This window comes from Somniosus microcephalus, chromosome 5, assembly GCF_052327205.1.
Source record: "Somniosus microcephalus isolate GS21.2 chromosome 5, FLI_Smic_1.0, whole genome shotgun sequence".
Lineage (NCBI taxonomy): Eukaryota > Metazoa > Chordata > Chondrichthyes > Squaliformes > Somniosidae > Somniosus > Somniosus microcephalus.
In genome coordinates this window covers 108,430,608-108,444,919 of record NC_140991.1, presented here as the reverse complement: position 1 = coordinate 108,444,919, position 14,312 = coordinate 108,430,608, and the positions used below count along the sequence as shown (strand labels likewise).

The 14,312-nt window shown below is 43.2% G+C and overlaps 1 protein-coding gene across 1 annotated transcript in view; it reads right to left on the bottom strand.

The window, feature by feature from the left end:
• Window positions 1-14,312, bottom strand: part of LOC147117257 (contactin-associated protein-like 2) — a 1,950,749-nt gene that overhangs the window by 287,785 nt on the left and 1,648,652 nt on the right. The window contains exon 16 of the mRNA XM_085988072.1: window positions 2,719-2,937. Coding sequence (XP_085844198.1) covers window positions 2,719-2,937 — 219 coding nt within the window. The remainder of the gene's footprint in view (window positions 1-2,718; window positions 2,938-14,312) is intronic.

The window sequence follows — 14,312 nt, the reverse complement described above, 5'->3', positions numbered from 1 at the left end:
ACTAACCTCGTATGTGGGACTTTATCAAAGGCCTTCTGAAAATCCAAATACGCCACATCCACTGGTTCTCCCTTATCTATTCTACCAGTTACATCCTCAAAAAACTCCAGTAGGTTTGTCAAACACGATTTCTCTTTCATAAATCCATGTTGACTTTGTCTAATCCTGTTTATATTTTCTAAGTGTCCATCCTTTATAATAGACTAGCATTTTCCCTGCTACTGATGTTAGGCTAACTGATCTGTAGTTCCCTGTTTTCTCTCTCCTTCCTTTTTTAAATTGTGGGGTTACATTTGCCACCCTCCAATCTGCAGGAACTGTTCCATAATCTATAGAGTTTTGGAAGATGACAACCAGTGCATTCACCATTTCCATGACTACCTCTTTTAGTACTCTGGGATGCGAATGATCAGGCCCTGGGGATTTATCAGCTTTCAGTCCCATTAATTTTTCCAGCATTATTTTTTTTACTAATACTAATTTCCTTTAATTCCTCCTTCTCACTAGGCCCTTGGTTCCCTAGCATTTCTGGGAAGTTATTTGTGTCCTCTTCCGTGAAGACAGAACCAAAGTATTTGTTTAATTGCTCTGCCAATTCCTTGTTCCCCATTATAAATTCTCCCGTTTCTGACTGTAAGGGACCTACATTTGTCTTTATTAATGTTTTTCTTTTTACATACTTGTAGAAGATTTTACAATCCACTTTTATGTTCCTTGCAAGTTTACTCTCATACTCTATTTTTCCCCTCTTAATCAATCTCTTGGTCCTTTTTTGCTGAACTCTAAACTGCTCCCAATCCTCAGGTTTGCTACTTTTTCTGGCAACTTTATATGACTCCTCTTTGGAGCTAATACTATCCTTAATTTCTTTTTTGTTAGCCATGGTTGGGCTGCTTTTCCTTTTGTGTTTTTGCGCTAGAAAGGAATGTGTAACTGTTGCAATTCATGCATTCGTTCCTTAAATGTTAGCCATTGCCTATCCTCATGCCTTTTAATGAAGCTCCCCAATCTATCATAGCCAACTCACTCCTCATACCATCGTAGTTTCCTTTGTTTAGATTTAGAACCCTAATTTCGGATTGGACTTCTTCACTTTCCATCTTAATGAAGAATTCTATCATGTTATGGTCACTCTTCCCTAAAGGACCCCACACAACAAGATTATTAATTAACCCCTTCTCATAGCACAATACCCAATCTAGGATAGCCTGTTCCCTACTTGGCTCCTCAATGTACTGGTCTAAAAAAAATCTCGTACACACTCCAGGAATTCATCCTCCACAGTATAATTGTTAATTTGGTTTGGCCAGTCTATATGTAGATTAAAGTCACCCATGATTACTGTAGTACCCTTGTTACATGCATCTCTAATTTCCTGTTTGATGCCATCCCTGACATTAACATTACTGTTTGGAGGCCTACAGACAATTCCCACCAACGTTTTCTGCCCCTTGGTGCTTCTTAGCTCCACCTAAACTGATTCTACATCTTGGTTTTCTGAGCCAATATCCTTTCTCACGATTGCTCTGACTTCATCCTTTACTAACAAGGCTACTCCACTTCCTTTTCCTTTTTGCCTGTCCTTCCTAAATATCGAATATCCTTGGATAATCAGCTCCCAGCCTTGGTCACGCTGCAGCCATGTCTCCGTAATCGCAATTATATCATATTCATTTACATCTATTTGTGCTGTTAATTTGTCTACCTTATTATGAATGCTTCGTGCATTCAGATACAGTGCCTTTAGATTTGTCTTTTTAACATTTTTAGACATCTTAACATTTTTTTGTACTATGGCCCTATTTGTCTTATTACCATTTTTTCTTACCCGGACCCTATTTGTTAGTGCACTCCATTGTTTGTACGCTCTGTCCTTCCTGACACAATTTGGTTATCCTTACCCCAATCACTTTCCTGCACTGCTTCCTTGTCGTTTCTCTTTAGCATTCTAGATTTCTCTCCACCGGGACCCTCCCCCACTTATTTAGTTTAAACATGGGATGAAATTACCACGTAGTTGGAAAAATTGGTTAATCAAGGCCAGTTAACATGGATTTATAAAATGCAGGTTGTGTTTGACGACTGATGAAATTAATGGAATGAAAATTAGGTGGGTTCTGTAAAGGGTGTGTGACTGTGCCACATTACTGCCCAGGCAGTGCGGACAAAAATCTACCCCAATGTTTTTCTCAAGCATTGCAGACAGATAAATAAATTTGTTTCCCTCTAATACCACAGTTAGCTCATTTCAGATAGTACTCCACTAAGATGGTGTCTATCTGCAAATAGCAATCAAAGAATTCTTCAAGATGTTCTCCTCAATCTGACATTGGTATGAATATAGCATGTAGGAAACATAAGAAATAGGAGAAGTAGGCTATACGGCAGCTTGGGCCTGCACCGCCATTCAATAAGATCATGGCTGATCTTCTACCTCAACTCCAATTTCCCGCGCTATCCCCATATCCCTTGATTCCCTTAGTGTCCAGCTATTCATGAAAAGTTTTACGTATTTCATGTGGTTCCTTGAATCTTATTTTTCATGCAAGTGTAAACTGTGTGAAACATTAAGCTTTAGTATAATATAATTGCACGCACATTTGTTTTTAAGACTCAGTCAATATTTTACTGTACTAACAAAGCATCTAAACAGTTGAAACAAATAGCCCAAGGCTTTTGAGTTTTTTATATAATGACAAATAAGCTTTAATTACTTACCCACATAGAGCTGGCTATAGAGTTCCAGTCTAATGTGACCCTGGGTTGGTGCCTTCCTGAAATCCCTGCGCAGTAGATCTACTTGAAGGCTTGCTTCCTTTACATTGCGCTCAGCGATTACTCGATGCCACTGGTCATCATTCAAAGGATTTGGGGATCTCACTGTAAGTTCCACTGGGCCATTACCCACATCAAATGAAAATGTTACTTCAGTAGGTGCTGAAAATACAATAATCATAATTCAATTCTTATTTGATTAAAACATAAAAGAATAGATGCACTTCTGGAGGGAAAGGGGACTAGGTGATAATGGAGAGATGAAATATAGAAAGGATTAAAAATAATCAAAAATACATCAGCTTGTTGGGCCGAATAGTCTTTTCCTATTCTTAAAATTTCTTATATATTCCTAAAATCTTGCTACAGTAGATAAGGTCCTTAACAGCTCGAAATCACAAACGGCATCATAATTTTTGTCAGACCGAACATAACATCAATGAACATCTTTCCTCCAAGGAGTATTGTGAAGATCCTGAATTATTTCACTTCCTTCATTTGGCATGAACATACAGGAAGACAGCCGACAGGACTTATATTATATCCTTCCTCCAAAGGGGGAAAGTGATAATTACATTACTAGCCCTTGAAAGATGATACAAGTTTCTGTAGTAAGTTGTCAATTGTTCGTATGCCAAATCAGACAAAATGGGAAAAATGGGATCCAGGTGTGATTTGCTCATCTGACCTTTGTTAATCCACCAACTGTCTTATAAATCTGTATGAACATATGTTTATTTTCTGTTTAAATGCTACTTCTTGAAATTCAGGAGCCATGCCAAACCAGTAAGATTTGTCTTAATCATACATAACTGATTTACATGGCTGTGTGCTCTATACCTTGGTTATACTAAAGTTATAATAAAGATACTACTTAAAAAAAACAGATTGCCTGTTTACTGTGACTTCTTGATTCAGTCTCTTCCAACCACAATAAATATCAACAATAACTTGCATTTATACAGCAAGCTTTATTTTATATTAATCATTTACTACCCACTTTTAACCTCCAATTGTCCTTTTTTAAGAGGTGGTAATAAATTCCTACCCTGCCCCAGTCAAATAACATTTCACCCCACTCCTTCAATCTTTCAGATTACCTGAGTGCTTGGTCGTACTCACACAATTAGGTCAAAGAGCAATTTATAAATTTTTCAGACAATATAACAAACTTGTGTACACACTACAAAGCAATTTTCAATCAAAAATATACTTGCCTAAATCTAAAAAAATGTATAATTTACATGTACACACGTCTGTCTCACGCATTCAATTCTTAAACTCATATTATTCTGTTGCTTTTTTGCACTGCATTGTGAGGAGACTCATAGTCCACTGATCTTGGCTGGAATTTTCTGTACCTGGGCGGGTCGGGTGCGGGCGGTCACTGTGGCAGGTCGTGACCCCATTCCTGATTCCATCCCGCTCCTGAGATCGACTTTCCATTAATGGCACCTATTAAGGCAGCCCTGCGCGTTACCCAGCTCTATTAAATCGTGCAGGTCTGATGACATTTTGATGATGCATCTTCAGCTGGGATATTTAAAGGAGCCATGGCCACATTGCATTTGAAGCTTCATCTAGGATAGGCACTGTACTGCACCATTGGAGTGTTATAAAGAGTTTTAAACATGACTGTACAGAGACAGAGGGCTGCACCCAGGTTCTCTGCTGACTCCCTCCATATGCTTGTGGAGGGGGTGAGAGTACACAGGGAGGTCCTTGTCCCTTCCGATAGGTGGAAGAGAACTCCACAGCAGACCAAAGGAGCCTGGCTCCAAATAGCAGAGATCAACAGCAGGGATGTTGTGAGGAAGACTTGGATGCAGTGCTGCAAATTTTTCAATGATCTCATGAGATCAGGAAAGGTGAGTGCAAAGCCACACTCAACTTCATCCTGCTGTGCCTCTTGTCACATCCCCATCACTCTGCCTTCCCAACCCTACTCCTGCACATCCTTACTCACGCCAACATACTTTGCATGTCCACCTATCCCCCTCTCTCTCTATCTACATTATTGCATCTCCATCTGACTAACCACCCCTCACACTCACCCTCGTCCTAATGCAATCATACCAACTAACAACACACAAGAAAGCCACTTGGTATTGGCACCCCACTCCATCATAATCACACTCTAAAGATGTAACCCATCCATTCCTGACACTCATTTCATCACTCTCACTCAACCTTCTCTTCTTTCCACCTTGCAGGAAAAGAGAGCCCAAAATCAGAGGGAGAGGGAGAGAACCAGAGGTGGCCCTTCATCATTGACCACCTTAAAAGCAGCAGAGGAGGTTGCCTTGGAAGTGTCTGGAGTCGCAGAGCAGCTGGAGGTGGGAGGAGGAGAGAGTGGGACATCTCAGCAACCTGGTGACAGAATTATATCTCATAGAGCCACATGGCATACATCAGTCACTCATATGGGGACTGATGTCAGCAGCATAATGGTATCTGTACCCATTCTTGATATGACATATTTAACTCATCCCTCTCAATAACACTGGCTTCATCGGTGGCAAAGTTGATATAATTGGCTCACTTGTCAAAGGGTGACTTATGTGATTCATCTGTGGGTGGCCAACTGTGAGATGCCGCAAATGTCTGTTGCAGATACCTGGAAGCAGCCTGAGGCGAAAAAGTTGAGGGCGCTGGTGACTTTGACAGGCACTGGTAAGGTGTGTCCACCCACTCCTCTGGGCTGCAGGTCTTGCTCCAGCAATCTGCAAATGTCTGTGCCAATCTGGCGCGATAGGCTGAGACTCCTTTGGCACTGCTGCTCTGTCATGTTAAAGAAGCTCATCCTCTGTCTGTATACCCTGTGTTGGGGCGTATTGCCCACAGCGCGGTGCAGCCCTGCCCTGATGCCTTCTGTCCATTATGGAGACATGGTTGCAAAGTGACAAAGGTTGGGAACTAAATATTCCAGGATACTTAACTTGTAAAAGAGAAAGGCAAAATGGAAAAGCTTGAAGGCTTTGTGTCTTAATGTGAGGAGCATTAGTAATAAGGTAGATGAATTAGCTGCGCAAATAGATGTAAACGGATATGATATAATTGGGATTACGGGGACATGGCTCCAGGGTGACCAAGGCTGGGAATTCAACATCCAGGGGTATTCAATATTCAGGAAAGACAGGCAAAAAGGAAAAGGAGGTGGGGTAGCATTGCTGGTTAAAGAGGAGATTAACACAATAATAAGGAAGGATATTAGCACTGATGATGTGGAATCTGTATGGGTAGAGCTGAGAAATACCAAGGGGTAGAAAACATTAGTGGGAGTTGTATACAGACCCCCAAACAGTAATGCTAAGGTTGGGGATGGCATTAAAAGGGAAATTAGAGATGCGTGCAACAAGGGCACAGCAGTTATCATGGGTGACTTTAATCTACATATAGATTGGGCTAACCAAATTAGTAACAATACTGTGGAGGAGGAATTCCTAGAGTGTATACGGGATGGTTTCCTGGACCAATAGGTCAAGGAACCAACTAGAGATCAGGCCATCTTAGACTGGGTATTATGTAATGAGAAAGGATTAATTAGCAATCTTGTTGTGCGAGGCCCCTTGGGGAGGAGCGATCATAATATGATAGAATTCTTCATTAAGATGGAGAGTGAAATAGTTGACTCAGAGACTAGGGTCCTGAATTTAAATAAAGGAAACTACGATGGTATGAGGCACGAGTTGGCTAGGATGGATTGGGGAATGTTACTTAAAGGGTTGACGGTGGGTGGGCAATTGCAAACATTTAAAGATCACATGGATGAACTACAGAATTTGTTCATCCCTGTTTGGCATAAAAATAAAACAAAAAAGGTGACTCAACCGTGGCTAACAAGGGAAATTAGGGATAGCATAAGATCCAAGGAGAGGACATATAAATTGGCCAGAAAAAGCAGCAAACCTGAGGATTGGGAGCATTTTATGATTCAGCAAAGGAGGACAAAGGGATTAATTAAGAGGGGGAAAATAGAATATGAGAGTAAGCTTGCAGAGAACATAAAAACTGACTGTAAAAGCTCCTATAGATATGTGAAGAGAAAAAGATTGGTAAAGTCAAGCGTAGGTCCCTTGCAGTCAGGATCAGGGGAATTTATAATGGGGAACAAAGAAATGGCTGACCAATTAAATACATACTTTGGTTCTGTCTTCACAAAGGAGTACACAAATAACCTCCCAGAGAGGTCGGGGAACATAGGGTCTAATGAGAGGGAGGAACTGAATGAAATCAGTATTTGTAGGGAAATGGTGTTAGGGAAATTGATGGGATTGAAGTGGCCCGAGAAATATTAGATGCATTGCTGGTCATCTTCCAAAATTCTATAGACTCTGGAACAGTCCCCATGGATTGTAGAGTAGCTAATGTAACCCCACTACTTAAAAAAGGTGGTGGAGAGAAAACGGGGAATTATAGACCAGTAAGCCTGATATCTACCAGGATGTAACTGGTAGAATAGATAAGGGAGAACCAGTGGATGTGGTGTATTTGGACTTTCAGAAGGCTTTCGATAAGGTCCTGCATAAGAGATTAGCATGCAAAGTTAAAGCACATGGGATTGGTGGTAAGGTACTGACTTGGATAGAGAACTGGTTGGCAGTCAGGAGGGAAAGAGTTGGAATAAATGGGTCTTTTTCCAAGTGGCAAGCAGTGACTAGTGGGGTACCGCAGGGATCGGTGCTAGGACCCCAGTTATTCACAATATATATTAATGATCTAGACGAGGGAACTAGATGTAATATCTCCAAGTTTGCAAATGGCACAAAGCTGGGTGGGCGTGTGTGCTGTGAGGAGGATGCAGAGAAACTCCAGTATGATTTGGACAGGTTGGGTGATTGGGCAGATGCATGACAGATGCAGTATAATGTGGATAAGTGCGAGGTTATCCACTTTGGTGGCAAAAACAGGAAGGCAGATTATTATCTGAACGACAATAGATTGGGAAAAGGGGAAGTGCAACGAGGGTGTCCTTGTGCACCAGTCGCTGAAGGTAAGCATGCAGGTGCAGCAGGCGGTTAAGAAGGCAAATGGTATGTTGGCCTTCATAGCAATAGGATTCGAGTACAGGAGCAAGGATGTCTTGCTGCAGTTGTACAGGGCCTTGGTGAGACCAGACCTTGAGTATTGTGTGCAGTTTTGGTTGCCTTATCTGAGGAAGGATGTTCTTGCCATGGAGGGAGTGCAGCGAAGATTCACCAGACTGATACCTGGGATGGCAGGAATGGCATATGAAGAGAGATTGAGTCGATTGGGCCTGTACTCGCTAGAGTTTAGAAGAATGAGAGGGGATCGCATTGAAACTTATAAAATTCTAACAGGACTAGACAGACTAGGTGCAGGAAGGATGTTCCCGATGGTGGGGGAGTCCAGAACCAGGGGTCACAGTCTAAGGATAAGGGGTAAGCCATTTAGGACTGAGATGAGGAGGAATTTCTTCACCCAGAGAGTGGTGAACCTGTGGAATTCTCTACCACAGAAGGCAGTTGAGGCAAATTCATTAAATATATTCAAGAAGGAGTTAGATATATTTCTTAAGGCTAAAGGGATCAAGGGATATGGGGAGAAGGCAGGGACAGGGTACTGAATTTGGATGATCAGCCATGATCTCATTAAATGGCGGAGCAGGCTCAAGGGGCTGAATGGCCTACTCCTGCTCCTATTTTCTAGGTTTCTAAAAGGAGGAGGGGTAGCCCTGATAATAAAGGATGGGATAAAGACAGTAGAGAGAAAGGATCTTAGCTCTAAAAATCAAGAAGTAGAATCAGTTTGGGTGAAGCTAAGAAAAAGCAAGGGACAGAAAACATTGGAGCGAATTGTTTATAGGCCCCCAAACAGTAGTTGTAATGTAGGGCAGAATATAAATCAGGAAAACTGAGGTGCTGTAACAAGGGTAATACAGTAATCATGGGGGACTTTAATCTACATATAGACTGGGCAAACCAAATTTGCAGTAATAGTGTACAGGACGAATTCATGGAATGTATACAAGATAGTTTTCTAGATCAGTATATTGAGGAACCAACTAGAGGCTATTTTAGATCTAGTATTGTGCAATGGGAAAGGGTTAATTAATAACCTTGTAGTAAAGGGGCATTTAGGGAAGAGTGACCATATATTACGTTTGAAAGTGATTTAGTTAAATCCGAAATTAGGGTCTTAAATCTAAACAATGCAAACTACGTAGGTATGAGGGGCGAGTTGGTTAAGGCAGATTAGGAAACTACATTAAAGGATATTACAGTAGACAAGCAATGGCAAGCAGTTAAAGAATTAATGCATAGTTTACAATAAATATACATTTCTTTAAGACACAAAAAACCCACGGAAAAAGTGGTCCAACCATGGCTAACTTGGTACCGCAAGGATCAGTGCTTGGGCCTCAGCTATTCACAATCTACATCAATGATTTGGATGAGGGGACCAAATGTATTATATTCAAGTTTGCTGATGATACAAAGCTAGGCGGGAATGTACGTTGTGAGGAGGATGCAAAAAGGCTTCAAGGGGATATAGACAGGCTAAGTGAGTGGGTAAGAACATGGAAAATGGAATATAATGTGGAGAAATGTGAAGTTATCCACCTTTGGTAGGAAAAATAGAAAAGCAGTGTATTTTTTAAATGGTGAGAGATTGGGAAATGTTGGTGTTCAGAGGGACCTGGGTGTCCTTGTAAACAAATCACTGAAAGTTAACATGCAGATACAGCAAGCAATTAAGAAAGCAAATGATATGTTGGCCTTTATTACAAGAGGATTTGAGTATAAGAGCAAAGGCGTCTTACTGAAATTAAAAAGGGCACTGGTGAGACCACACCTGGAATATTATGTACAGTTTTGGTCTCCTTACCTAAGGAAGGATATACTTGCCATAGAGGGAGTGCAACAAAGGTTCACCAGACTGATTCCTGGGATGGGGGGTTTGTGCTATGAGGAGCAATTGAGTAGACTAGGCCTATATTTTCTAGAGTTTAGAAGTATGAAAGGTTATCTCATTGAAATGTACAAAATTCTTATAGGGCTTGACAGGGTAGATGCAGGGAGAATGTTTCCCCTGGCTGGGGAGTGTAGAACCAGGTAGTCACAGTCTCAGAATAAGGTGTCGGCCATTTAGGACTGAGACGAGGAGAAATTTCTTCACTCAGAGGGTGGTGAATTTTTGGAAATCTCTACCCCAGATGGCCGTATAGGCTCAGTCGTTTAGTATATTCAAGACAGACATCAATAGATTTTTGGATATTAAGGGAATCAAGGGATATGGGGATAGTGCAGGAAAGTGGAGTTGAGGTAAAAGGTCAGCCATGATCTTATTGAATGGCGGAGCAGGCTCGAGGGGCCGAATGGCCTACTCCTGTTCCTATGTTCCTATTCATTGAAATAGGATAGAATCATAGAATGGTTATAGCACAGAAAGAGGCTATTTGGCCCATTGAGCCTGTGCTGGCTCTCTGCAAAAGCACTTCAACTAGTCCCACTCCCCCACTCTTTCCCCGTAGCCCTGCAAATTTTTTTCCTTCTTATCTAATTCCGTTTTGAAAGCCACGATTGAATTTGCCTGCACCACCCTTTCAGGCAGTCCATTCCAGATCATAACCACTTGCTGCGTTAATAAGTTTTTCCTCATGTCACCTTTGGCTCTTCTGCCAATCACCTTAAATCTGTGACCTCTGGTTGTCAACCCTGCCGCCAATGAGAACAGTTTCTCTCTATCTACTCTGTCTAGACCCCTCATACTTTTGAGCACGTCCATCAAATCTCCTCTCAACCTTCTCTGCTCTAAGGAGAACAACCCCAGTTTCTCCAGTCTATCCACATAACTGAAGTCCCTCATCCCTGGAATCATTCTTGTAAATCTTTTCTGCACCCTTTCTATGGCCTTCACATCCTTCCTAAAGTGCGGTGCCCAGAATTGGGCACAATACTCCAGTTGAGGCCGAACCAATGTTTTATAAAGGTTCATCAAAACTTCCTTGATTTTTTTACTCCATGGGCTGGATTTTCCAAGCCCCGAGGAGGCGGGCATGGAGGCAGGACAGCCGGTAAATTTGGAGAAAGTGGGGGCAAATGGCAAACCCGCCCCGATCCCGCCTCCGTGTCCTTTTGCCAGGAGGTGGGAAGATGTGCAGCTTCGGGTCCCGTCTCCTGGAGGTGGGAAAGGCATTTAATCCTTTTAACTGCCTGTTAACAAGTCGTTAACAGGCAGAAGAAAGGATTAGTGCCATTTTACCTTCACAGGTGAAGGCTTCCAGACCTCGGAGAACCACGCTGGGTTGGAGGAGATGTGAAGGAGGTCTGCGGTGGCCGGAGGCACCTGGAAGTAAGGTGTAGAGGTGAGTGATGGGTGCAAGTGTGGAGTGGTAAGTATGCAAGGTGAGTGATAAGTTTAAAAAAGTATGCACTTATCTTGTTTTCTTTCTACAGCCTTTAGCCACGCCGAATGGGGAGAGCCAACATCCTGCTTGTCAATTTCACATAATGGCTGATGGACCCTCTGATCCTACAGACACGTGAAATTTACAAAGTTGAAAGGTTTGATGAGTCCTCACCGCAAAGTCTCATCAAACGAAAGAGAATGTCAGTGTTTGACAGCTTCACAGAGCTGTCAAATGCTGTAATTTCTTCTTTCAAGAAGTCTTGACAGAGCAAGTCTGATGTTGACATGATCTGTCAGTGACTTCCTCCCTAATTGGCCTGCTGAGCCCGCAGGGTCGGCTTGACAAGCTTAATCAGGGGAAATTCCCTCTGATTGGTCAGGTGAGGATGGAGGCGGGACATAGACACAACAAGCAGCAGTCCTGCCTCCAACTTGCCTCCATTCACAAAATCCAGCCCTATGTCTCTATTTATAAAGCCCAGGATCCCGTATGCTTTTTTAACAGCTGCAGTTTAAGGCTTTTTCCTTGCAGAAATGGGTTTAACAATGCAACACACTGCTCAAAGATACTGGCCTAGAAATTGAGTGGGCTTAGCGCCCATTTTGCGGCGCTAGAGGGCATTGCGCTGGACTTACAGACGGTTTTGAAATTGACTAGGGCCCAACATCGGCGTTACACCGGTAGCGCTGCGCCGGCACCGATGACGTCATCGGTGTGCGCAGCGTCCCGATTGCCGTGGTGACAGGCCCCAGCGCCGAAATTCAGTTGCGGCCGCCTCGCCCGTGGCAGCCGCAACTAAGACTCTGGCAACAGAGTCTTACACGACTTTGCGCCGGCGCATAAAGGTGGAGCGGCGGCCGGCCGCTTTCCCGCCGGCCGCCTGCCCGCACCTCCCTCCCCGGACTCCCCCACCCCCCCCCCCGCGGAACAGATGCTTCTCGGCTGCGAGCCCGGCACTTCCCCGAGGTGCCGGGCTCATTTTTGTGGCGATTTAACCGGCCAGCGGGCAGGTGCAGGCAGCTCCTCCTTAACTGAAGGAGGAGGCCTGCACTTCCCGAGCCTGCCGCACCGCATCGGGCGCCGCAGCACCGGAATAGCGCCGCAATGCGGCGCGTAGCGCCAGTTTTCAGGCGCAAACAGCCTTCAGTAGCGCTGGCAGCCGTTTGGGCGCGGCGCTACTGAATTTTTGGCGCGCGCAGCACGACTTAGCACCGGCGCTAAATTTCCGGCGTTAAGTCCCGGCGCAGCGCAAACTCAATTTCTAGGCCACTGACTGCAAGATTGTTTTGAAGAAGGTTTAAGAAAATAGATGAAATGTTCTACTTAATAAAGGCTGTTGTATTCCTTTTTTATTTGTTATTGATTGACTACTTAGAAGGCACCAGAGTAAACAACCATTTCAAACATTGACCATTTAACTTGTAGGCTCAGGTCTGAGTGTCCAACAGCTGAGACCATGGTGAGTAACAGGTTATGTGGATCAATGTTGGATCAATGCTTGAATCACATCTGTGCCTTGTAGTGCTGGGACTGGATTTACCCTGGAATGAGTTAATTGCCTACAATGTTCTGCCACTTTCCCCCATTTCCTGGGTACTTGCTCTAAATTTGTAAGTCAATATAAAAATGAGACTGTCTGAAGATATATTTTGTTAGATAGCACTGCACAGTAAGTCACATTTTTGTTTCTTTGTGGTGTTAAAAGAAAAGACTTGCATTTATATAGTGCCTTTCACAACTTTAGGACGTCATAAAGCACTTTACAGCCAATGAAGTACTTTTGGAGTGTACTCACTGTTGTAATGTAGGAAGTGCGGCAACCAATTTGCACATAGCAAGCTCCCACAAACAGCAATGTGATAATGACCAGAAAACCTGTTTTAGTGATGTTGATTGAGGGATAAATATTGGTCAGGACACCAAGGAAAACTCCCCTGCTCTTCTTCGAAATAGTGCCATGGGATCTTTTCCGTCCATCTGAGAGAGCAAATGGGGCCTTGGTTTAATATCTCATCCGAAAGGCAGTGCAGCGCTCCCTCGGTACTGCACGGGAGTATCAGCCTAGATTTTTATTCTCAAGTCTCTGGAGTGGGACTATGAACCCACAACCTTCTGACTCAGAGGTGAGAATGCTACCAACTGAGCCATGGTTGACACTACTTCCAACTTGTTGTAAATGTAAATGAGTGGTCTAAAAGCAGCCAGTGTTGGGACCTTTAGCTATGCTGATAATCTCTTGATACTTTCTGAATCATTTTATGAGTGCCAGCCAGTCAGAGCACAGGAAGGTGACTTTTTTGGGGACGGTGAACATGCTCAACTCCAGTATAGCTCAAAGACGGAAAATTTGATTGCAACTGTTAACATTCGTTGAAATTCTGTTCTTTTAATTGAATTCATAGGATGATTTAATCTGGATAAGGAAATGTTGAATGCCAAGGGGGAGGGAGAGAGAGGAGGTAAGCTGAGTCGCTGTACAAGGTTGTCTAAAACAAAAAACAAACCTCCTATTATAATCGTTTTATTTTAAGCAATGCTACCATCTGGCAAATAATCTGATTATTAACTGGTTAAAATAAGTTACCTTGATTTTAAGATTTATCAACTGACTCGAATTTTTGCCCAAAGGCTCTGTGAGCTTGATAGAATGTTGCTCTGTGTAGATAATAAAATTCATATTTGAGTCAATCTTCCAGTGTTCTGACTGACTAGCACTCATATGATGATTTACAATCAGCAATGCTTTTATTGGTATCACTGGCCATAAAGGAAAAGCATATCGGGTAGGATTTTCATTGGGCCGTGGAGGCGGGATTGGGGGCGTGTGGGGGGTTAAAATCCTGAAATCAGGGGTCCCGACCCGCCTCCATGCCAGTTTCAAAGGAGGCGGGTACCCGCCCCGCACTGGGACCCGCCTCCCCGAGGCGGGAAGGGGATTAGTGCCAATTAACTGCCTGTTAACAGGTAGTTAACAGGCAGTTTTTCGCCTAATCCCTATTTTTAATGTTGAAGTGTGGGATTCCCGACGCCTCCAAACCACGCCAAGTTAGAGGAGGCAGACCGTCGGGATGAAGGGCTTGGAGGGGTCGAGATGTCCGGTGTTCAGGTGAGTGATGGGTGCATGAGTGCAAAGGTAAGTGTGTTTGGTGTGTGTAAAGCATTT